The 24,521-nt window shown below is 54.7% G+C and overlaps 1 protein-coding gene across 5 annotated transcripts in view; it reads left to right on the top strand.

Moving 5' to 3' along the window:
- Window positions 1–19,828, top strand: part of RAD18 (RAD18 E3 ubiquitin protein ligase) — a 121,154-nt gene extending 101,326 nt beyond the window's left edge. For 3 of the 5 annotated variants that reach the window (XM_062200360.1, XM_062200359.1, XM_062200361.1), the window contains 2 exons: window positions 1,937–1,999; window positions 15,062–19,828. In XM_062200360.1, coding sequence (XP_062056344.1) covers window positions 1,937–1,999; window positions 15,062–15,164 — 166 coding nt within the window. In that variant the 3' untranslated portion in view covers window positions 15,165–19,828. The remainder of the gene's footprint in view (window positions 1–1,936; window positions 2,000–15,061) is intronic. The other 2 variants (XR_009866743.1, XR_009866744.1) reach the window with 2 other exon arrangements.
- The last annotated feature ends 4,693 nt before the right edge of the window (window positions 19,829–24,521 follow it).

Below are 24,521 nucleotides of genomic sequence, written 5' to 3'. Positions count from 1 at the left end.
GGCTAGAGGGCAACAGGTTCAAAGGTTCAGATAAACTGCTTCTGTTGTCGTCACACATGGGGAATACCTCCACAGGAGGGAATGCCGGCGGAGGGGTCTTGTGAATGGGATGGTCAGAGCTGTGTTGGTGGGAACGGGCTGGCAGTGGGGGTCTCCTGGGTCAGTCCAGTCTGCTGAGATCCACTCTAGTGCCCTTTAGGACCTTAGCTTCTTCTCTCCTACTAAAATCGACATTTAAGCGGCTTCAGGAGGAAGCCAGCTTAAAGTGAGAATGACTGATGTTAAATTCGTGTGTTACTCTTCTCAGGGCCATTTGCGTTTGAGCAGGGGCTACTCCCAGTGTACGAAGGAGCAGGGGCCAGGGGTTAGCCCCTCTGACAGGTAGACCAAGGGCTCCAGCCCAGGGCCTGAAGGAGCCATCCCAGTGCATCCGTAGGTGGAAAAAAGTGTCTCCCAGTTCACGTGCCTCTGGAGTAACTGAAAGTGCTCTTGCATCTATAGTAACTTTGTATTTTTCTCATCTATAGTAACTATGTATTTTTCTCAAGTGGCAAACACTAAACGTATCTAGTGGGAGCAGCGGGCTCCTGTTGTGACGTGCTCTGGAAACGGCTAGCAGGGCACGTTAGTGGGCAGGGCGCTGTCAGTGAGCCTGCACCCCACCAGGCCAGCCCACGTGTGAGCCAGAGTGATTCCTGCTTGTATCCCCCCTCCCCACCCCCAGAGAACCGGAGTCTCCGGGGAACCCCTGGCCAGAGTATCTGGTAGAGAGTTGTGTTTAACGATCACAGGCAAGCGTTGCTTCAGAGTGACTTGAGAATGAGTCATTGGCACTTACAATTTTCATGAATTTTAAACTTTTATTCACAGAGTTTCCGTCGAAGTGTGATTGGAGTAACATTTCTGGGCCTGTTCCTTCTCATTTGGAGGGGGATGATGGTGCACCTGTGGTGGTGACCCCTGTTTCCGAGCTGTCCAGCAGTGCCCGTGGTGTTCTGTGTCTGTCACATAAGGACATGCTTCTTTTCATATTGCTCTATACATGTCCTTTAAAAAAAAAAAAAAAGATGGATTTATTTGAAAGGCAGTGTTACAGAAGGAGGAGAGACAGAGAGAGAGCCTCTAGCCACAGGTTCACTCCCCAGATGGCCACAGTGGCTGGGGCTGGGCCAGGCCGAAGCCAAGAGCCAGGAGATTCTTCCAGATCTCCCACGTGAGTGCAGGGGCCCAAGCACTTGGGCCGTCTTCTGCTGCTTTCCCAGGTGCATTAGCAGGGAGCTGGATTGGAAATGGAGCAGCTGGGACATGAACCAGCACCAAAGGCAGAGGCTTAACCTGCTGCTTCACAACACCATCCCCCACCTGTCTTTTCTAAAATATTTACATCTTTGAGTAAGAACAAGATATTAAAAGCATAACACTGTTTAACTAATAATGCATGTCTGGTATTATGTCTGGGTTACATGACAACAAATTCCATCATTAGCACAATTGAAAGAAATTGAATTTACTTCACTGTGGGTATAAAGGCTCCTAGGAGCTTGTCATGTCCTGTGAATCTTATTAGTGGAACAGAGTTTGTAAAACACGATTTGATGTTTGACTGGTACAGGAAATTGAGGTCTCAAGACTGTTTGGGTCGGGCACTGTTGCAGGATTGCTTTGCTGGTTTATTAAGCCTGTTTGACAGCTGAGTTCTGATGAGTGTGCACAGCTGAGAAACCATGTCCCAGTCCTGGTGAGCAGGTCCCTCGCCCTGTGCTGTGCTGGGCCCCGAGGTGGCCCTTCCTGTCGTACCCCTGCTGCCCCCTGCCAGCAAGCAGCCCAGCCCTCCGGTCCGTCCTGTGTCCGGACAGACGCCCAGCACTGCCTGCGCGTTTACGTGAGTAGAAAGGTGCTGTGTTGCGGTGGCGATACTCACGTCCTGTGCTTTCAGTTCCAGCTCAGACATCATCAGAGACCTGCTGGAGGAAGAGGAAGCCTGGGAGGCGGCGCACAGGTGAGTTCTCGCGCTCCGAGCCGGGGCACGGTGGTCTGGGCGGCGGTTTCCATTAAGAGAATGGGCTCTCTGACAGAATGACAAACACTGCATCCACATACAGGGCAAAGATTTCTGACTCACCGCTGGTCTCTGTGTATTTCTGCTTAGGAATGGAATCCTGTTGTGGCTGTTCTGATTCCTAAGGGCAGATTGTTTCTGTGGCCTGGACTAGGTTAGCGTGAAGCACTGGTTCACGGTCTTTAGAACGCTTGTAGTGCCCTCCTTTGTAAAGAACGGAGACGGAGATGGGCGCCCTCGACCTCCCTGCCTCAAACGGAGATGGGCGCCCTCGACCTCCCGTGTCAGACACTGCGTCTGCCTGCGCTGGGGCCGTCTCGTCCTCATGCCCTCTTCACGGTCGTGGGACGGCCCTCCTTCGACTGAGGCCAGTCCCTCCTCCTGCTCGCTCCCCCCTCGTCTCAGAAGCTATCCCTCTCCCTTTTGCTGTGGATGTGCTTGGAGCTTTGCCATCATAGGACACATGAAAACGTCTTACTCAGTTTCTTATCTGTCTGCAGCTCCCACCGTGTCGCCCCTTCTCCCCCCATGGTGTCTCCCGTGGGTCTGATCCCCTGGCTGCTCAGCCAGCCCCTGTTCTTCACGGCGCACTGTCGCTGACGTCACCAAAGATCTCTCGTTCGCGGAATCCGCGTGGGAATCTCAGGATCTCCCCCTTGGCCCCTGAGCAGTGTCGGGTGCAGGGTCCCTGCCGTGCCTGCGGGGCCGCCCTCTTCGCCTCCAGGGCACAGTGCCCAGACTTCCCTCTTGATTCTCCAGCTCTTTCTTTTTCGTTTGATTTTCTGGTTTGTCCTCCACCAGGCCGTTAATTGTTGGTGCTGGTCAAGATTAAATTTTTCTCCTAATAATTTTGTGGCTGCTGCCCGTGCCTCTCCTGGGCCTGACACCTGTGTCCACTGTGAACTCAATGTCTTCTCTTAGATGTTTTAAGACCCCTCAGACTAAGTGTGTGCAAATTTGAACACTTGGTCCCACCACCCCTCAAAAGGTTTTTTTTTTTTTTTTTTCCTAAGATTTATTTATTTGAAAGAGTTGCAGAGAAAGAGGAAGAGACAGAGAGAGGTCTTCCATCTGCTGGTTCACTCCCCAGGTGGCTGCAGTAGCCAGGGCTGGGCCAGGCTGAAGCCAGGTGCTTCATCCAGGTCTCCCACATGGGTTGCAGGGACCCAAGCACTTGGGGGATCCTCCGCTGCTGCTTATCCCAGGCCGTTAGCAGGAAGCTGGATGGGAAGTGGACCCCATAGTTGGCGCCCGGATGGGATGCCATTGTCACAGGTGATGGCTTTACTTGCTGGACCCTTAAAAGTTTTTAAAGAAAAATAAAAACATGATTCTTTTTCAGTGTTCCTTTTCAGACAGTTTCTTAAGACCAAAAAAACGAGGTATCATTCTTGGAATCTTCTCTGTTGCCTGTATGCTCTCATCAGGCTGGTGGATGTTGCCTTAATTACCTCTGGAATCCGTCTGTGTATCTCCTCGTTCCCTCTGGGGCCACAGCATCACGTCTCCATGGGCAGAGCCTCATAATCCCGTGTCCTCGTTTCCACGGGTTTGCCCGGTGATGGCCACACTGCCGCTAGGAGGGTTTTCTCAGCGTGCGCCTCTGGTCAGTGTTCCTCATCCCTCGCGTTCTGATTGTCCGTGGCGGGCAGGTGAAGCTGCCCACTGCAGTGCTGGGTCATGTGATGGCAGTCCACTCCTGATCGACCTCCCTTCTCAGGGCCTGGGCAGGGCAGCAGAGGCTGGCCCAAGTGCTTTAGCCCCCGCCTTCCGCGTGGGAGACCCAGATGAAGCTACTGGCTCCTGGCTTCAGCCTGGCACAACTCTGGCTGCTACGGCCACCTGGGGAGTGAACCAGTGGGTGGAAGGTCACTCTCTCTCCTTCCCTCTCTCTCTCTGTAACTCTGACTTTCAAAATAAATAAACTTTATTTAAAAACTTCTATGGCTTGTTGTTCCTCCCAGAAATAGGAAGGGACTGTTGAACGTGCTGAAAGGCCTGCACGGGCAGATCTTCTCCAGCCTCACCTCTCAGCTCCACCTGGCCACCCTTCCCGCTGTATTCTCAGATCTCACAGACCTTCTTAAGCACCAAGCTTCCTCCCCGCTCGGCCTCTGACCAGGCTGCCCCTGCGCCAGTCCTGCTGCTCTCCTCCTGCTTCACTGGTGTGCACCTGCGCCCTCTCCGAACCCGGCTCAGGAGCCTTCCCCAGCTGTTTGCACCAGAGCGCGTCCTTAAGTGTCGGCCCTTACAGAGCCGCCTGTCTCCTGGCCTCTCAGTGGAGTGTTGCAACCCCAGGGTCAACACATGTCTAACCCTTAGCAGTGCTTTGCATATGTAATCACACTTAAATTTCTTCACACCATGAAGGACTGTTATTACCCCAGTTTTGTGGTGAGGAGACGGGCTGAAAAAGGGTAGCTCTGCATACCAAGACTGCGTAGTAATCCGTGAAATGGGTGGAGCCGAGGTTCTACCCGAGGTGTGCGAGGCGGCGCTGCAGCCGGTCAGCTCTCCTGTCTCTGAAGAGGAGCTGTTTGCTGGGTGCTTGACCCTGCGGCCTGCTGCTGGCTGCCCAGGGGCGGGAGGAGCGGTGTCTTCAGGGGATGCGCTGTGAGTTACTGTGGAGAGACTTGGAGTTTCCTGCAGTAGCATTTTATGAAAGTTTGCCAGTTTGGCCGCATTATTTTTTCACCTAGGTGTTGAACTTTGGGTTCTGGAAAAGGAGGCCATTCCTTGGCTAACTAGTTCCTCTTGTACCTGTTCGTGCTGAACTAAACCCTGACACCTCTGTCTGTGGTGAGCTGAAGCCCAGAATTCCTGAGCCCACACGCATTCCTGACCACGGCGGCCTGTTAAAAACCTGACTGTCAGCACTCCGAAGACAAACGCTCCCTCAGTGCTCGCAGATCCTCGGTGCTGGAACTTACGGAGAAGGAAGCTGGCCTTCCGAGAGGAAGGCTGACAGGTGCAGGTCCACTGCATCAGTGGCACTTGCCAGGGTCAGAGTCCTGGCTGCTGGGCTCAGCTGAGTGCGGAGCACTGTGGACAACCACATCCCTGTTCTGGACAAGGCCGAATCGGGAAGCGCCCGTGCCTTACTCAGCAGAGCCGGCACGCCTGCAGATTCCCGCGTGAAGCTCATTAGGTGGCTTGATGGCACCCAAAGTCGCGTGTTCGAGATGCAAGTCCTAGCAACTACTGCTTCGTTCCAGCACACTCTCCTGAGGCCATGAATGAGTTAGAGCTTTATTAGCAACATGTGGCTCCATATAAAGCAGTCTTTTCCTAAGTGGCAGGAAAATGTATGTTTCACAGACTAGCCTTGGGTTCTTCTGTAAATGGGGGATGGGGGTCCATCTACGTGTTCTGTGCTACAGCTTGTGTTCTCTCGTGAGGCGGCCGTTCTCTGTGGCTGTGAAGGAGACAGAGTTGATGTTTCTGTTGTAGAGACAGGCATGGCACGCCCTCCCGGGACCATGGAAGAATGACACCCGCATGCCCAGGAGGCAGAGGTCAGGAGTGAGGGGAAGGCATTAGGCCGGAGCCTTTGGGGTTTTAGTGGGAATTGCAGGACAGGACGGGGTGAGCCGTTTACGGACTGACTCTCCTGAGCAAGGACAGCAGCTGTAGGTTACAGGGATGACCCCTGGTTTCCGGTCGCTGGCCTTGGGATGAGTAAGACTCACACGGCCTCCTGGGTATAGGCCCACACAGAGGAGGTATGGCTCTGGCCTGGCTAGTGGGCCTATGGGAGGGCATTCCCAGCTGGGCCTTTGTGGATTGGCCAGCGTCCCCCCACCCCACGAGGAGCAAGCTCTCCCAGCTGTGCTTGGAGAACACCGACCCCTCTGGAGAGCAAGGCTTTGAATCCCTAGCGCCTAGCACAGTGCCTGGGTGCGCCTAGCGGGCACGCAGTCCGTGTGTGAGTGGATGCGTGTGTGTGGCTCTGCAGGTGCATCAGGGACAGGGCTCCTGGGGAAAGGTTGCCCTTGAGAGTCTTTCTAAGGCTTTATCTCGTAGGATCTTACGCAGAAAGTAGCTTTCTCTCATGCTTTTTTTTTTCTTTAAGACTTATTTATTTATTGTAAAGGCAGAATTACAGAGAGACAGAGGCAGAGAGAGAGGTCTTCCATCCTCTGGTTCACTCCCCAAATGGCCACAATGGCAGGAGCTGTGCTGATCTGGAGCCAGGAGACAGCAGCTTCTTCTGGGTCTCCCATGCAGGTGCAGGGGCCCAAGCACTTGGGCCATCTTCTACTGCTGTTCCAGGTCATAGCAGAGAGCTGGATCGGAAGTGGGGCAGACAGGACTTGAACCGGCGCCCATATGGGATGCTGGCACTGCAGGCATTGGCTTTACTCGGTGTGCCTCAGCACCTGCCCTGAAAATAGCTCTTAGTATTCTTACAGATTTGGACAAGGGAGAATGCTGTTCCCTGTTGGATATCTGCATTTCATCTCAGCCCCGTGAGAAGTCGTTCATGCATTTGCAGGCTGTCAGATTTTCTAATGGAGATCCAGGAATATTTTTGCTTTTGGCAGAGATGCTAACTGATGTTAACTGAAGTTTAACATAGATGCATTAAAGTGGACAGATCTTAGGTAATGGGCTGGATGCATTTCTGTGACTGAATATACCTGCTATTGGGGTTATTCTGATGGCTCCTATCAGCCATGCCACCCAGCATTCACACCTTTGAGCCTGCATTCATCCCGGGTAGGCCTTGTGCTGGGAGAAGCAGCTTGATGAGCCGTTGCACAGAAGGGCCCGTCCTCAGAGCACACAGTCTTGGGATGCTTCCTGTTGGAGCTCAGTGGCTGTGCTTTGAGAAGCCCAGCCTAGCCCTGGGCAGAGAGAGGGCCACTGGAGGGGAGCCGAGGACCCAGCCAGTGCTCCAGATGAGCCCCCTGCTGACAGCTAGCGCCAAATGCCAGCCGTGGAGTAGGCCAACCCAGGAGTGGATCCTCTAGGCCCAGAGCCCTCCCCAGGTCTCTTACATGGTCGTGTTAATTTATGCCTTTTGAGAATGTTTGAGCAATAGATATAACTGAAACAGATACTACAAAGAAACAATTTCTAGGTGTTTGTTTGTTTTTTGACAGGCAGAGTGGACAGTGAGAGAGAGACAGACAGAGAAAAAGGTCTTCCTTTACCATTGGTTCACCCTCCAATGGCCGCTGTGGCCGGCGCACCGCGCTAATTCAAAGCCAGGAGCCAGGTGCTTCCTCCTGGTCTCCCAAGCACCTGGGCCATCCTCCACTGCGCTCCCGGGCCACAGCAGAGAGCTGGCCTGGAAGAGGGGCAACAGGGATAGAATCTGGCGCCCCGACCGGGACTAGAACCTGGTGTGCCGGCGCCGCAGGCAGAGGATTAGCCTATTGAGCCGCGGCACCGGCCACTAGGTTTTTTTTTTTTTTTTTAATATTATTTATTTAATTGACAGAGATCTCTCATCCACTAATTCACTCTCCGAATGTCCGTAACAGCTGGGGCTGGGCCGGCTGACGCCAGGTGTGCAGTACTCAGCCAGATCTCCTGCGCATTAACAAGAAGCCAGAACAGGAAACCAGCTAGGACCTGACCTCAGACACCAGTGTGGATGCAGGCCTCCCAAGTGGCGTCCTGGTTGCTGTGCTAAATGCCAGCTCCCTGGATGGCTTTTAATTACTACTTACCAGACCACCCTGCACCTTTGGGAGCTTCACCCACAGCCCTTCTTGGCCTGGCCTTGCTCAGCGGTGGTGGGGACTCCTTCCTCTTCTCTGCCCTTGTAGTCTTCACTTGTTCTTCTCCGTGTGTCTTGCTGCATGGTCCGTGTGGTCTTAGCAGGACAGCTGCAGTTCCTGAGCAGAGGCTCGGGGCTCCTGTGCCCGGGATCAGCTGACTGCCTCTCAGCTCCAAATTCAGCCCCTGTTTGCCTACCCTGTGAACACTGAACTGGGCCCTTGAAATAGTTTTCCTCGTCCAGCTAAGTATGATCAGTAGAGGGCACTCATGTGCTCACCTGCCAGGCCCCTGCAGCGCTCACAGCATCGCTGGTGCCCGGTGTCCTGCGGCCTGCAGGGCAGTTCTCTGTTCTCTGCCGCCCACAGCTGTGCCATCCTCTGCCACAGCGGGAGCGGGAGGAGCTTCCTTGTGCACGTCCTCTGACCCCTGCAGACCATGGCTCTGCTCGCTCTGATTCTATAGGGCTCCCGTTCCTTCTTACCGGTCAGTCCATGTGACTTCTGTCCCTGCCGTAGATGGCAAGTCCTAATATAAAGCTGCCTGGATTGTCAGGCAGATTGGACCTAGGCTGAGTCAGCTCCCCCGAGTGCAGATGTGAGAGCTGTCGGGCCCCTTTTCTCAGACTTCTGAAACCGCTGCTGCCTCTCTGAGAGTGAGTTACAGGATCAGCCCCAGATTCTAGGACGGGATTACGGTTCCCTGGGGGCCACCAGTGTGCTGGACTCTGACACCTGTGTAGCAGCCACCTGCATCTAGACGTGGAGCATGGCCAGTGAAAACGCACACGACTTAAGCTCGACTCTGTATCCCCAGGGGGTGATCTTGCCTGGTTGTGAGCTCCCATAACTGGAATCGGGAGGTGTCCTTCGACACCCTTCTTTGGGCAACATTTTCTGGGTGAGAACTTCCCACCGCTGCGTGTGACAGCAGTTTGTTACTTTCATAGCTTCTCTCGGAGTCCGGTCCCCAGGTCAGCAGCTTCTGAGTCAGCTGAGACTGTCAGAAAGACAGATCATCGAGACCCCCCAGACCTGCTGCAGGTGTGGTCCGAGTGTTTTGACAAGCCCCAGGGGTGCTGTTGCCTGCTAAAGTGTGAGAGCTCCTGGTCTGTGCTGTTCCGTTGTGTGAGTATGTCACTGTTTTCCCGAGGCCGCTCTTGATAGATGCACACATGGTGGCTCTGAGTTGGGGCCTGGATGAGTAAGGCTGATGGGAACGGGGTTGTCAGTGTCCTTTGATGCGTGTGTATTTGTTTCTGTTGAGTATGTCCCAGGAGTGGCATTTTTGAGTAAAGTCTGTGCATCCATCCAGTCTTCGTAGTGACTGCCAGCACTGAGGTTCTGTCCACAGCGGGAGTCTCAGCTGTGGGACATTCTTAGCACTTGGTCTAGTGGCCATCCAGCGGTGTCTCCTCTTGCTTTACATTTGCACTCTGTTTTGTGACTATAGGGAGTGCACTTTCATATGGCTACTCACATTTCGGGCAGCGTTTTATTCAGACCTTGGAACCGTCTTCTGATGAATCGCGTTGTCTTTTCTCACCTCTTGTTGTCTGTGGGAGTGGTTGGGGAGCCCCCTGTGGGAGTGGTTGGGGAGCCCCCTGTGGGAGTGGATGGGGAGTCCTCTGTAGAGAGTCTCTGTTGCAGCAACATCTTTCCATGGCCAGTTTTTCACTCTCTTCATGATCCGTTTTGAGCAGAAATTCTTAATTATGATGTCCAGTTCAGCTTTCTTTGTGGTTGGTGTGTTTTGCGTCTGGTATAAGAAGTTTGTCTTCCTTGGTCATGAAGACGTGCTCCACTGTTGTTTCAAGAAGCTCTTGTAATGATACTGCTCATCTCTGAATGGGGTGTTTTAATCCATTTGCTTAGGGTCTCGAAGTTTGTTTCTTATTAATGTTTGGTGTATTTGTGTAGAGGTTATGTAGCTCTTGTGTTATATTTATTTCTGTATATTTGTGACTTTTTAATGCTTAAATTTATATTTGTTTTGTGTTTTCTTATTGATTATTGCTTGTATATAATACTAATGAAATTAGTTTGTTGCCCTAGCTATGTTCAAGACATTTTATAAATTTACTTGGTAATTCTGATAGTTTTAATGTTCTTTTCTATGTGTATAGCCATGTCGCATCTGTAAATGCATCTGTATCTCCTGTCTTGCTGACTTTGCTGGTAAGGACCATTACTTCAACGTTACTGAGAAGTGTTTTGTAAGGGTGTCCTTTTCTTTCTTGTATCTTTCTTGTATCCAGTCTTGACAGGAAGGCATTCAATATTTGACCTTCAATTCCGAATTTTTAACATGAATAGGTGTTGAATTTTATCAAAGGCTTTTAAGATTTGAGATGCCCTTTGGCTAATATAAATTACGTTAATTGATTTTTCAAATGTTAAACCAAGATTGGGTTCTCGAGATAAACCTGACTTGGCCTGGTGTTAGATCTCTTCGTGTGTTTCGGGCTTGGCTGCTGATACTTGGCTGAAGATGTTTTTGTTACTGCGCTGAGCATTGGCCTGTGGCTTCCCTTTCATGCCCTGTGCTTGTCACTGATTATGCTTTGGTGTTGTGGGTGGGGCCTTTGCCCCATACAGGGCATAAATAATTCAAGTACTCCTAGTAGGGGGGCTAATCCTGGGTGCTGTGTTTTGTCTTGTTTTTTTGTGGTAGCAAGTAAAGCTGCCACCTACAGTGCCAGCATCCCATATGGCTGCCCCACTTCTAATCCAGCTCTCAGCTGTGGCCTTGGAAAGCAGAAAATGGTCCAAGGGCTTGGGCCCCTGCACCCACGTGGGAGACCCAGGAGAAGCTCCTGGCTTCAGATTGGCCCAGCTCCGGCCATTGCAGCCATCTGGGGAGTGACCTAGCGGATGGAAGACCTTGCTCTATGTCTCTGCCTCTGCCTCTCTGTAACTGCCTTTCAAATAAATAAATCTTAAAAAAAAAAAAAAAAGAAAAGAAAAGAAAACAAAGGAAGAAAGAACAATGGGAAAACTTGGCCCTATCTACGGTGGCCCTTGCTCTCCCCGTCCTTTGTGTGGTCACCGTGAGGCAGTGGAGCCACACATCAGGATGTCCTTTCTGTGGTCCTACCAGGGCAGGGTGGGTCCTGAGGTCAGCCGTTTCGTGTACATTCAGAGAACTACAGAATGTGTGAGTACAGTAGCTTCCCAAATACAGAAGACCAATGAAGATTAGAAGTGATTTTTTAAAAACTCCTGGATTTGAAAGGTAAAATAACTGGAAGTAGAAGTTCACTAAGGGTCTCGACAGCAGTTCTGAGCCGGCTGAAGAAAGAACCATGAATCGAGGCTAGGTCAGCTGAACTTCTCCAGTCTGAGACGGAGAGAAGAAAGAATGAAGAATAAAGAACAGCCCAGGGACCCCTGGGACACCCTGAGCACCAATATACACGGGATGGGATCCGGACGGAGAGGAGTGGGGGAAGGGGCAGAAAGCCGCTGTAGACACATAGGGAGTGAAAGCTTCCTGTTTAGTGAAAAGGACTAAGCTGCACGTTCAGGAATCTGCAGGCTCCGCGCGGTCTGAATGCGAAGCCGCCTGTGTCTAGGCACATCACGCCCAAGCTTTCAGGAGGGAACCGGAGCAAGTCTTAGAGGGGAAAGTGGTTTACTGCAAGAAGTCTGCTGGTTTCTCAGTACAAGATGGAGGCCAGAGGCAGGAAGTGGCTCGTTCCAAGTGCTTGAAGAGAAAGACTGTCAGATTCTGCATCCCATAGATCTGGCCTTCAGAAATGAAGGAAAAGTTCTTTCCAGAGAAACAAAAACTGGGAGAACTGCTCCCCAGGACGCCGTCCTGTAGGCAGTGCTGAGGCTGAAGTGAGGGACGCTGGACGGCGAGCGGATCTTCAGGAAACAACCAAGTGACTCCCTGGGTGAATATATGTGAGACAGGACTGGTGTGTGTGTTTGTAACCCTTTTTCTTCTCTCTGCATAAAAGACAGTCAGGCAATCATTGCAAACCTGTGTTGATGGGCTTTCTACTCGATTTTGTTACTGATTGATATAATTGTCATCCCCAAGGCAACCACTAAGAAACTTTAAAACAGAGTAAAAAAAATAGACTAAAAAAAAGCTCAGGGAACTCCCGGGCTGTAAGGCAGCATTTCAGTGATGCAGAAGAGAGGAGCAGCTACAACAAAAAGGCCCGACATAGACACCCCGCAGTAAGTGGCACAACAATAGTGAGCCTTGGCAGGAACCGCGGCATGGATAAGTGCATTTAGACAATCCCATTAAAAGGCACAAATGGGCAGGGCTTTTCCCTTAAAGAATGACTGTGTTCTGCCAACAGGAGACACAGTTAGACTGAAAGATGCAAATAAGGATAAAGAGATCTCATTCCAACAGTAACTGGAAGAGCTGGTGGCATGGCTATGCCAATATCAAAGTCAGCTTTAAGACATAAATGGTTAATGAAGACAGTGACACTTTATAATGCCTAACAAGGTTGATCTGTCAAGAAGATGTAATCCTTTGAAGCATGTATAAATCTGACAAGAGCCCTCCAACACACGAAGCAAAAATATAATGAAAAACAATTTAAAAATTAAAGATGAGAAGCAAAAGCACATAGGAGCAGCAGGGAGCCACAGCCCACCAAGTCGTGGTCTCTCTCTCTCTCTCTCTCTCTCTCTCTCTCTCTCTCTCTCTAACTCTGCCTTTCAAATAAATACATAACTCTTAAAAAAAGTTGTGGTGCGTGGGTGTGAACTCATGGTGTTCATCTTTGCGGAAGGAGAGCCAGGCAGGTTCAAGCAGAATGGGCCTGCGGGCTTGGTGGACCGTGGTCCTACTCGCCTCTGCTCTCCTGGCCTTGCAGGGCTGGGGGGTGGCTGCGTGATTCCTGGAGACAGAACGTGGGAAGGTCCCTGGCTTTCTGACGGTCCTGAAGAGCCGTCTTCAGCGAGTGCTCAGGGCAGAGCTCCCCACAGTCTGCCCTCCGATCTTTCTGACGAAAGCCTTATTTGCCTTTTCATTTCTTGATAGTGTATTTCAAAGAGCAATTTATAATTCAGGTGAAGTGTAATATATTAGTTTTTTTTTTTTTATGTTTTGTATTTTTTGTGTCCTTTGCCTTATTCAGTATCACCAGGGTTTTCTCTGTAGTTCTGGAAGTTGTAGATTTTTGCATCCAGGTCTGTGGTGTGGCTTGCTAGTGGTTTCAGCGCTGCCTGGTGAAGAGACGCTCCTGTGACCCGTAGCTGACATTCTGAGTAAGGGGCAGGATGAGAGCAGGGATTGGTTGAAAAAAGCTGCAGCTGGTGGAAAGGGGCTGACCTTAGGGGAGGAGAAGGAAGAGCAACACCGACCCTGTGGAGGGAAGCGCGTAGGTTGTGGGGGCATGGAAAGGCATGAGAGCAGTGCCTGCGGGAGGGAAAACGCCCTGACCGCACGCTCCCAGCCTGTTACAGGTGCCTTCCAGTTTGCCTACGGGTGGTTGGGTCCACTGCTCTCTGCCACATGGCTTTGACCATGATCAGACCTCTGCCCCTTCCCCTTGCCGAGGAACCTCCTGTGGAAAGACGTGCCATCCCCGCCAGATGCCTTTCCTGTCCCCAATGGACAGGTGTGGACAAAGGAGAGACGGTACCATGGCTGCCCTCAGGCACTCCCTCCAAAAACAAGTACTAATTTCAAACTTGGATGTCTGCCATTTAATCAGACTGGCCAGTGGAATGCGGTGCACCTGGGGGAATTCCAGCTTTCCCTGGGCCGAGTCTTTCCCTGTGCCTTCCCTTAGCCAGACCATTTACCTCTGCTTCCTGGAAACCAGTGTGGGATAGAAACAAGGGGCGGTATTGTGTGGGGTCAGATGCCTGGCCGTGTGCGGTTTTTGCATAGTGTGCATCTTTCCATGAACTTCTTGAAGACCCCCTCCATGCTAGCGTCTGTTGGAGAAGTCTGTCTAGTTCTCACCTTGGAGAGGCATTGTTGCGAGGCGTGCGATTCCCTCAGTACTCACACCTAGTGCGGTTTCTGATGAGCAGCCTGCTGTGTCTGTCGTCCTGAGTGCGGTCTCCTTCTCCGTGTCCCCCAAGGCTCCCTGTCTTTGGTGTTCAGCAGTTTGCATCAGCTCTGCGTGCTGTAGTGGTGAAACCATTGCAGGCGTTTGCCAACTCTGATACCGTGCATTTTCCCGGCATTTTCACTTGACCCCAGATTTCTGTGTCTGCTGAATTCCCCATCTCTTGGTCGTGTTGTCCAGCTTTGCCAGGAGAGGACTTCGCATAGTAAAATAGTCATTGCTAGTCTAAGGCCCATGGTGCGCAGCTGCATTCCTCCATTGTCAGTCTAGCTGCAGTCGGAAGAGACCCTGTGCACCTAGATCTTAGAGATGGGGCTGGCTCTGCCTCCCTCCATCCCCTTCTTCCTCCTCTCCCGACCCGATGATCCCACACACTCAGGGTCCCCTGCCAGAGCCCCGCCTGGTGTGGGGGTGGGGTCATCTGCCCCTTCTCCAGGCAGCACTTCTCCTCTGCTTTTCTTGGGCTGAGTCTTCACCTGTGCCCCCTTCCCCTCTTAGCCAGACCCGTGTTACCTCCGCTTCCTGGAGCTGTGGGTCTTTGCTGAGCCCCCTGGGCCAGGGAGTTTCCTGTTCGTCCCCCAGAGATTTCAAGCTTTTGCTTCCAGGGGAAGGAGCGTGCAGGCAAGCATGTGTGGCCGTCTGCCTGCCCCGTGGTCGTGGTCGCAGCAGTGGGCACTCCCCTGCCTCTGGCCCAAGCCCTGCCTGGGCAGCTGGTGGAGGCTCTTGGGGAAGAGCTCGCAAGTGCCGGCGGCCCCTCCTGGTGTCAGGGTCCTCCGGGCGGGCCCTAGCTTCAGGCTGTCTGGGAGGTTAGGTCTTCCCCGTTGTGCCACAGCCACCGTGTCCCCAAGGCTGTGCCGGACGTGGAGAATCCTGTGGCCTGTTTCCCTGGAGGCCTGTTTCTCCTGGGTTTTGTTTTCTGGTTACCTGACAGCCTCAGCTCTGGTGGGGTCGGCAAGGTTATGGTTCCGGTAGACTCTGCCTTTTCCTTCTTGTTAACGCGGAGGAGCCCCCCGCCCCTGCCTTGCCCCAGGTTTCTGCAAGCCTTCTCGGAGAATGACTGTGCTGTTTGCTCGGGGTCCCCTGGGGATGCTGCTGAGCACCACCCCACCAGCGACTGGGGCTGCGAGAGCTTCCGTGAGCGCATGCGTGCTTGGCGCGCTTACCGGTGGACACTGCTGCAGGATGGGGCGTACTCTCTGAGATGTCATTTCTTCTGTTTTCAGAAACGATCCTCAGGACGTGGACATCAGCCCCAGACAGAGTCGCCGCGCAAGAGCAGCCAGCAGCGCAGAGGTCGAGCCGAGAAATAAGCGCAACAGGAATTAGGCCTCCCTCCCGGCCTCGCTGGCGCTGGTGCCGTAGCAGGTCCCGTGTCTATAAAAGCCCGAGGGGAGATGTTGTTCTGAATACTGCAGGTGACTGATGTGCATTCTTTTCTGCTTCTCTGGAAAACTGGCTACAAAAGCCACAAACCGGCTGCACAGGGCCAGGCGCCTGCTGCCCCGACGCCTCGCCTGCACTCACTGGCAGCCCTGGCCCGGCCGCCGTGCAGGGCCGGCACCGTGCTGGGGGCTGGGTTTGGTTTCCAGTTCTGAGGATGTTCTTACGCCACTCTGCCCTCTTTGACAGATGCGGTCGGGGAGAGGGGAGCGCCCGTGGGGGTCGGGCAGGAGGTGCTCGTTCCCGCCGCTGGCCACGCCGCCGGTCAGCCTGCCCGTCACAGCCCTTGCGGGACGGCCGTTGCCCGAGTTGGATGTCGCCGTTAGGCACTTGTCTTCAGCATTGCTCAGAGTAGGAACTTACTGTCACAGTTTAAGTCCCAGTAGTGGTAAAGTCACAATAACTTTGAAATGCTGGGTCTGTCCTCTGGCACTTAATGGCTGCTGTCGGTACCTTCCCCCTGGGCTCAGTCGAGTCCTTCAGACCCCGGGTATTGACTACCAGCTACTAAATGAGAGCGTACAATAAATGGAATTCGTAAGTGCACGGTCTCCTATCAGTGTGAAGTAATGTGCCTGGCAGCAGACGTAGACCCAGGGGACAAGATGCCCGCATCGCAGCGCCAGAGCTCGGTCCCTGGTGGGGCCTGACTCCAGCCGCCCGGGGAGGCGGCAGTCATGGCTCAACTGACTCCCTGCCACGCACGCGCGAGACCTGGACCGCGTGCCCTGGTCCTGGCTGGGGGCTGTTGCAGGTACGTGGAGGAGCTCTTTCTGTTTCTGTGCTCCATACATACACACATACACGCACGCACACATACCTAACATTGAGGACAGAGTCCTTCAAACAGTGTCCTGTGAGTGGCCACGTCCACGCTACAGACGGCTGGCACAGGTCAGTCATGTGTGTGTCTGGCGTTTCGGAGCCCGTGTCCCCTCGCGCCTGCACAGCCCTGACACGTGAGCTTAGCTGCCGGCAGCTGGGGCGGTGCTCGCACAGCGTGAGCACAGCAGATCCGGGCTTCCGGGGCAGCCTTCAGCCTTCCCTCTCAGGGACGTCTCCGCCGGCACTGGCTTTCCGGTACGTGGGGTTTCTGGTCATGTGTGCAGTCTCGGTGCCGCTGAAGGTCAGCGTTTTCCTTCTGTTTTCTTTACGGGTCTCCCGATGTGGGAAATAGGCCCACCAGAGACCACCTCCCCGCCCAAGGCGGCCTCTGAGGCAAGAAGTCCGTGAGAAGCGAGGCCTTGTTAGCAGCCACGTGAGGTAGGTGCCCCCTTCCCCATCCCTGGGGTAGTCAGGGGTTCCATCTTCCTGCGTGAGCCTAGGACAGGCGATGGGAGACAGCGTGTCACAGGAAGTAGGGAGAGGCAGGGTTGGTGAAAGCGTGATGTTCCTCCCCTTCCCTTCCTGCGTGTGGGAAGCCGGGCTCTATGCAGGACGCAGGGGCCTGGGCCCGCCCCCTCCCCTCTGGTTTGCCCGCTGAGGAATGAGCCAGGAGGGAAGGGTTGAGCTCATGCAAAGATCCTACAGCTGCTCATCCAGGACCGTGCTGGGGGTGCGAATCCTGCCACCTCGTCTTCCCACCGTGCAGGTGACCGCGACCGCGACAGCTCGGCCCTCCCCAGCTGCCAGGTGGGTGTAGGAGAGTTCGTCTTCATCATGTCACCCGCTAGACTCCTGAGCTGTGCCCTAAGGAGACGCTCCTGGAGTCTGAGCTGCCGGGCAGATCTGACCTGAGGCCCCTGGCGAGGCCAGACAGAACAGAGTGAACAGTATGCGACATTCTTATCGCCACTCTGCCCGAAGTCACGCCAAACTGAAGACTGCTTGTGACATTCAGCTTGTGCAGCCCGTGATCAATCAAACCGGAAGTCGTCAGCGTTCGCTGCAGCACAGAGAGCTGGAGGAGGCCCAGCACTGGGACCCAAGCGCATGACTTCATTCAGTAAATATTTTATTGTCTACTTAATTATCTGCCGGTCACTGGCCTGGACGCGCACAGGTGACCCAAGGGCACCTAAAGGTGGCTCTTGGAGGCAGGCAGGAAGATGTTGCCTCTTGGGGCCCTGTGCTAGGGTGTGGCTGTCATAAGTGGGGGTGGGGGCGCGGCGCTGCCACCAGGCCAGGATGCCGATAAACACCCCCCACCCCCACCCCCCGTCCTAGTTTGCAGACAGCGGAAGTTCCCTTTGTCCGAGTTCCGGGGCCGGAAGCCCGAGGCCTCTCTCCCTCCCCACTGCGTCTTTCCAAAGAGGACTCTGCATTGCGTCCGTGCCCTGGCCGCGCCGTCTCGGACCAGCCCTGCTGCTCAGCCTCGGCCGTCTGAGCTCCTTTTGCTCTCAGTACCTCTGCAAACCCTGCCCCCAAACGCAGCCACATCCTGAGACACAGGGCGCTGGCTCCCACCATGCCTTCTTTTAAAGGGCAAGAGACAATTTAGCCTCTGAACACCGTAAAGAATCGTCCAGTCTGAAATGGCAGTGCTCCTGGGACTGCGGCCTGGGGGCCTTGAGCCTTGGTCTGAGCCTCCACTTGACACACGCCGAAGGAAAGGGCCTTCATCTCCTTCAGGTACACTGACCCAGAACCGAGCTGAACCTGTTGAACTTTGGATTCTGAAATTCCCCTGTCGCTGGCCGTATAATCCTCCCTTGGCTCGTGGCTGTTCCTGCCTGTTCTCCCCACGCCTCCACCCCTTCCCCACCCCTCAGGGCAGTCAGCTCACTCCTGTGGCTGTGGCGGGCGGGGGTGCCCGTGAGCCCTGTGTGGCGTGGGAAAGGGGCCCCTCTACTCTCGTCTCTGCCCCCTTGTTCTTTGCACCCCGCTTTGAGAACCACTGGTGCAGGTGAGACGCTGGGAGCCACGTGGGGCAGATCACCCAGGGAAGACTTGCGTGGCCTCAGCCCTGCAGGATGGAGAGTGAAGTCCAGGAGGGGTCAGCGCACTGACACCGTCCCAGTGGTCTCCACGCTGCCCCAGAGCCTGGGAGAAGGCAGAGAGCTGGACCGCACCCGCTCGGCGTCCGCCCGCGGGAAGGGGCGGCTCGGTTGCTTCCTTCGGCTTTTGCCGTGCGGACGACACGCACAGGCGGTGTTAGCACCCACGTTGCTGTCTTCGCCTCCTACACTTAGACCTCATGGGTTACCCCAGGTGCTGCCAGCTCTCAGTGGGCCTCAGGCCGTTCTGTGCCTGGATGCTTTGCTGTGCTCCTCACGGCCTCCCCCAACCCCTCCCTGTCCTGTGGCCCCGGCCAACCCTGCCCGGGATGCCGACCCTGCTGCAGCCCCGCCTCCCTCTGCACGTCCATCTCTGGTCCTTGTGAGTTCCACGCGGGAACGGGAGGGAGGTTGGTAGTGTGGAGTCACCTGGACCCCAGGCTTCCTCGCGCCTCTTCTCTCTTCCTGTCTCCTCTCCCCATTTCTCCCTCCCTGCCTCCCCTTCCTTCCTCAGCCGTTACTGTAGCAGGATTCGTGTGCAGAGACAAGAGACAAATAGTCTATTATTTATGCCGGCATAAGGCCCAGGTGGGATTTGTTGTCCAAAAGCCGGAGCCCAGAACGGAGGGGTGTTTCCTTGTCTGTGGTCTTAGCCTCCTTGTCTGCCTTACGTGGGTACATGCACTTCCTGATGGGCTATTCTGATGTTCATGGCGGCCACAGGGACTGCTACAGCACCGCACCTGTGTACATGGTTCCTGATGTCTGCTCCACCATGCTCGGCCTCACCTGTCCTGCCACGGCTGCCGTCACTGATGCTCTGTCCTAGGAGGCGGGACCTGCAGCGGTTACATTGTGAGCAGACCGGCTGTGCCTGCAGCATCCCTAGGCGGGCAGAGGGCAGCCAAGTTCATTCCCAGGAGAGAGGCCGCCCTTCTCCTGACCTCTGGTTAATCATGGTGGTTAGAAACAAGTTTAGTTAAAAGACAGAGGCCTGCACGTTACAACGGCGGCGTCTCAAGAAGTGCACGAAAGGGGACCCTGCCCCTCCTCCGAAGGGGAGACTAACATCAGTTGGAAAATGAGGTGAATTCCTGCTGTGACACGTGTGACCTTGGACACCGAGCCTCCAGAACCATGGGAAAGAAGTTCGTTTTGCTGATAAATTACCCAGTATGTGGCGTTTTGTTTGTTTTCGAGTTGTACATTTTATGTTAGAGAGACAGAGTTACTTCCCAAATGCCCACCCGAGACTGAGCCAGGCGGGACTGGGACCCTGGTGTCTTAACCCAGGTCGCAGCTGCTAGGCTAAATGCCCACCTTGGTGTTCTGCCGAAGCGTAGGTTCCAGAATACAAGCATTCGAAAACTCGTGGGAGCCGGCTCGTGGGAGCCGGGGCCTGTGTGTCTGCAGCTTTGCAACTGCAGTCGGTGAGACAGCACGAGGCAGCGCTGCTGCGCCTTGTTCAGGACCCCCCTGCGCACACACGTGCACACGCCTACACTCCTTTCACAGCACATTCGATGTCAGCGCTCCTTGGGTCAGGTGCCGCGTTGGACATGGTTTTCTCTTGGACGTTGAATCCTTTCCCTGTTATAAATCACTTTGAAGTAGCATTGTGGTACGCAGAGTTTTTTCCATATACATGATCGCTTCCTTAGGTTAGATTCCAGAAACGGAATGACTGGGACATTAACCTTTAATAAAATATATGGCCAGGTTTTAGAAACAGTAGAGTCTTAAGTGTTAAACTCTAAAGTACTGAGTGTCTGTAAGTTTGCAGTAATGAACGAGGGGCTGGCATTTGGCCTAGTGGTCTAGCCTCGGGTTTCAGAGGCCGCGTCCCAGGGGGGAGTACACTGTTCAGCACAGCACTGGCTGCTCCTGACGGCACCTGCCTGCCGGTGCGCAGGCCCTGGGCGGCAGCAGCGATGGCTCGAGTGGCTGGGTTCCTGCCGCCCACCTGTGAGACCTGGGTGGGTTCCTGGCTCTTGGTGTCGGTCTCTGCCATCACACGCTTCTAGGGTGCGACCCACAAGACGCGAGCCTGCCTTGTCTCTGATTCTCTGCCTCCCAAATAAGTAAAAACTCTAAAAAACCACAAAACTACAGACGTTACAGAATTTGTTGGAGCTCAACCGTGGGTATTTCCCAGCACATGCAAAGCCCCCACAGGACTTGGGTTAGCTGTCGGAGCGCAGGGCCCAGAGTGGAAGGGGACGAAGTAGAGGCTGTTCTACAGAGCTGTAAGCAGACAAAGATCCGTGCAGGAGTGACTCGAGCCCACTTCCTGGTGCTTGATGCCCAGGCTTTGTGGGCCAGGTCCCAGAGCTGCCCCGGGAAGCCCAGCTGCTTGGATGCCTGACGAGTAGGCCGCAAGGCTGACGCTGGTGTGAGCGCCTGGACTTGAGTGGGAGCCAGGTGGCAGCAGGCTGGGCGTATCTTTGATCCCCGTGTGACAGCCTTGGGACTCCGTAAACTCGGAGCTGAGACCCCGGGACCCCGCGTGGCAGTGCTTACGGCCGGCGGGTCTGACTTCTACGAGCAGCCTGACTTCTACGCAGCCCTAACTACCCACGGTCCTCCAGGCAGCCTCGAGGGAGGCCTTCGGATTCTACAGGACATCGGCCGAGAACATTTTTGCTTCGGCAGCATGAATGTTAAGTTTCCCAAAGCTTGGCATCTACCGAAGGCACTTGTCTTCTGTTTTCAACACGTGGCACTGGGTTACTTAGGTTGAAAACTTACAGAAAGCAGTGGGGCTTCGCCTGAAGCTGTGCTGGCGGAACCCAAGGCCGACTGTGATCTGACTAGAGGCTTCCTACCTTGCTTGTCGCAGCAGCATAGGAACATTCCTGAAAATTGCATCCTGTCCAGGAGCATTTCCTGTTTTTGTCTGTCTAGCAGAGTGAAGGGAGAGCGTGCTGATGACCTGCGGGTTGGGTGGGTTTAAGCTGGTCTCTTCCGCTTCCCTGCGCAGGAGAGGGTGTTGAGAGACCCAGGCCTTCTGGCAGCCTGTTCAGAAGCACCGAAGAAAGTAGTGAGATACAGCAGCCATCCGTGAGCCCAGAGGGTGGTGTTGAGTTCATTACTGCCGGCAGGTTTAGGTAAATGCAGACTGGGGCTGGGGCGGGGGGTGGAGACGAGGTGGAAATGAGACATTGCAGACTGGGGGCTGGGGTGGGAGGTGGAGACCAGGTGGAAATGAGACATTGCAGACTGGGGGCTGGGGCGGGGGGGGGGGGTGAAGACGAGGTGGAAACGAGACATTGGACAGTGATAGGGGTTGTGGGAGAGGCAGTGTGGAGTGAAGACGTTCAGAAGCCCTTGTGTCGGGTTGGTGGTACTGACCTACCTGACGCTCGGAGTGAGGGGTTCACTCTGCAGTTTGAGGGGTAACTGCTAACGAACACACACAGGACAGGATTTCCCAAGCCAGAGAAAGGGATTGAAGGAGACCTGATGAGGCCACTGTAGGGCAGAAGAGGTTAGCAAATCAGCTCATGAAAAGCATGAAAGAATAGAAAGTACCCGATAAGCCAAGCCCAGATGGATCAGGGAGGTGATAACTCTCAGCTCCTAGCCATAGCTAACATTTATTTAGGGTGTCGCACATGCTGGGCTCTGGGCTTGTCAGTGTTGACCCACAGACTGATCACAGGGCCCTGTGTTTCACAGATAAGGAGAGTAGGGCAAAAGTGAAGCCTGCCAGCCATACACCTGCAGGATGGCCGAACAACCTAGTAAGCGGGGGAGGGGGCTGGGAAAAGCTCTCATTGAGTGTAGCAACCTTGTGGGCGTGCGGCTGCCATGGAGGAACAGTGGCCCCGCGGCCGCTCCTTCCTGGGGCGAGGGCAGCTGGGCAGGAGTGGGCTTGGGCCCCTGCTGCTTCTCCTGCCTTTCTTTGCTCCCCTTGTGCAGTGCGCCAAGGGCCGCCCTTGAGTTGCCCAGAGCCCCTCCCCGCTGGTGCCATTCCCCCCATCTCCATCGGCGTTCGGGCACTAAAGGGTCCTGAAGCTCGGTTCAGAAGCCTCCGGGGGCGTCGGTGGCCAGGCTGGCGCTGGGCTGGGGCTGCCCTGGGGCTGCCCTGTCAGTACCGCGCTGGAACCAGAACCAGAACCTGCCATGTCGGTGGGGAACTGCAGCCATCACTGTGTTCATCCTTTCAGTGGGTGGGAAAACAGATGCAGTGAGCTCTGAGATGCTGGGTGCCGCCCTCAGTCTGCTCACCTGCCCTGCACTGGTGACTGCTCCCCCTGCCCTGGGCGCAGGAGGGAAGCCTGAATGCCACCAGGAGTGTAACCCCTGGCAAATCCAGCGCCCCACTGAGCTGCTGGCTGCCGCCGGGGACCCAGCAGTGAGGTCACCTAAGGCCGAGTGGCTCCTCTCCTTTCTCATTTGTGGCCCTAAGGTCCAGGCGTGGGGTTGTTAAGGGCAAAGGCAGCTTTGAACTCCTTGAGCCCCCCGGTGACACTGAGAGGATGGGGTCCCCAGCCCTTATCCACCTGTGCACCCTGACATGGTTCAGACCACATCTGCCTCCCAGGCCGCCTGTTGCTGTCCTGGTTCCTCCCCATCCAGCTCTGCCCTCCTGCCCCACGCCCCCCGCTCTCTCCCAGGGTTCCCGCCCTGCACCGCCCCCAATCCTCATTTCTGTGATGCCACACTTTGCACTGCCCCTCGTTGGCCACTGTGTGCTGTCTCCTCTCTGGTCCTGTCTAGATCCCATGGCCAGTGCCAACTGTCCCCTCGCCTCTCCTGTCCACTGCACTGACCGGGTTCTGGCTTCCTCCTCCCTCTGTCACCGCCCATTCTCCGCTCTCTTCTGTCCCGGGATGTGGAGCGCCTGGAGCCCTCCGGCCCTGGCTCTCCTTCTCTCACGGGGTCTGCTCCCTGGGCTTTGAGTCCCGTGCTCTCACGTTCTTCCCTGAGTTCAGAGCGGCGGCTGACCTGTCCGCGTGGCTAGGAGGCGTCCCACACTTAATGTGTCGTCGTCTGCCCCCCCCCAAGCCTGCTTCCCCCCAATCTCTCGCACTGACTGCACCCCATTACAGCCTGGTTCACTCATTCACAGGGTAGCTGAGGCCCCAAACCCAAGTCATGTGTTGAGTAAACATTTAGGTCTTAATTAGTAACTGTTTTATCTCATATCTCTTCAAAATGTATTCAGTGGGTCTCCTACCCATGGATGAAAATTCTTTGTGGTTCTGTGACCTGCAAACACTGTGCAGTAAGAAAAAACAATGATGTTATTCAAAGTTAAAACATCTGTGCACTTGAACTTGGCTTATAGTTAGGTATTTTCTCTACCCCGGCGGGGCTGCTGCTGTCTGCTTCCCACAGTGGGCATGGAGAAGGGTGCCGTCCCCGGGGACTGCCCTCACTGCCCTGCTCGTCCGGGGAGAGGGGAGAGGGGAGAGCAGGCAGGGCCCGGGGCATCTCTGTCCTGCCCAGTGCTGCGGCTTGAGCATCTCCTGCCTGAGACGGTCAGGGCCACGTGTATTTGAGATTGCAGACTTTTTCAGATTTTGTAATACTGGCATATGGACAGTGAAGTGGGTGGGGGACCTACGCCTAAACACAGACTTCATTCATGTTTAACCTGTGCCCGTACCACAGCCTGACAATGAGTTTGCATGACATTGGACAGCGTGGAACCGTTCTCTCGTGGCATGGGGTCTGTGCTCAGAGTGTCAGGTTTTGGGATTTTGCATACGTTCCTTGGAGAAATGCCTCAGGGAGTCTTTTGCCCGCTTTTAAGTTGGGCTGTTTGGTTGCTCTTTCAGACTCTTTGATCGCTTGTCTCTCCCCAGCATAGCGTCCTCCCCATGGCCAAGACTTCTGGCTGCACCCTCTGTAAGGCCGCCACAAAACACCAGACGCGGGGTTGGAGGAAAGGTTTACTGTCGGGTGGGGGAAGCCCGATGGGCCTGGGGCAGAAGGAAAGAGAGTGGGGGGGGAGTCGAGCGAGAGGGATCGGGAGAGAGGGAGAGAGGTCCAGAGAGCGCACCTGTGTGGGAAGCCGGTCCTGTGATACCTTTGCTGGGGGGCGGGGTGGGGGCAGGGAAGTAGGAACAGCGAATTCCATTAAAGTGGGGGTGGAGCTGACACCTGTGTTAGGCCATCTGGTCACCTGGTTAATAGCAATGGCGGCGGGGGCTAGATCCTAGGATGGTGTCTGGGACATAAGTCACGCCACAGACAGGACCGTGCCATTTACTAACACCTCCGTGGTGTTCACAGAGTGGTGGCACTGCCTTCCGTGTCCCCACTGCTGTGCACCCTCAGTGCGTGGATGGAATCCTGC

This window comes from Lepus europaeus, chromosome 9 (assembly GCF_033115175.1).
Source record: "Lepus europaeus isolate LE1 chromosome 9, mLepTim1.pri, whole genome shotgun sequence".
Taxonomy (NCBI): Eukaryota; Metazoa; Chordata; class Mammalia; order Lagomorpha; family Leporidae; genus Lepus; species Lepus europaeus.
Note: the sequence above shows the minus strand (reverse complement) of the source record. Positions and strands in the feature narration are given on the sequence as shown.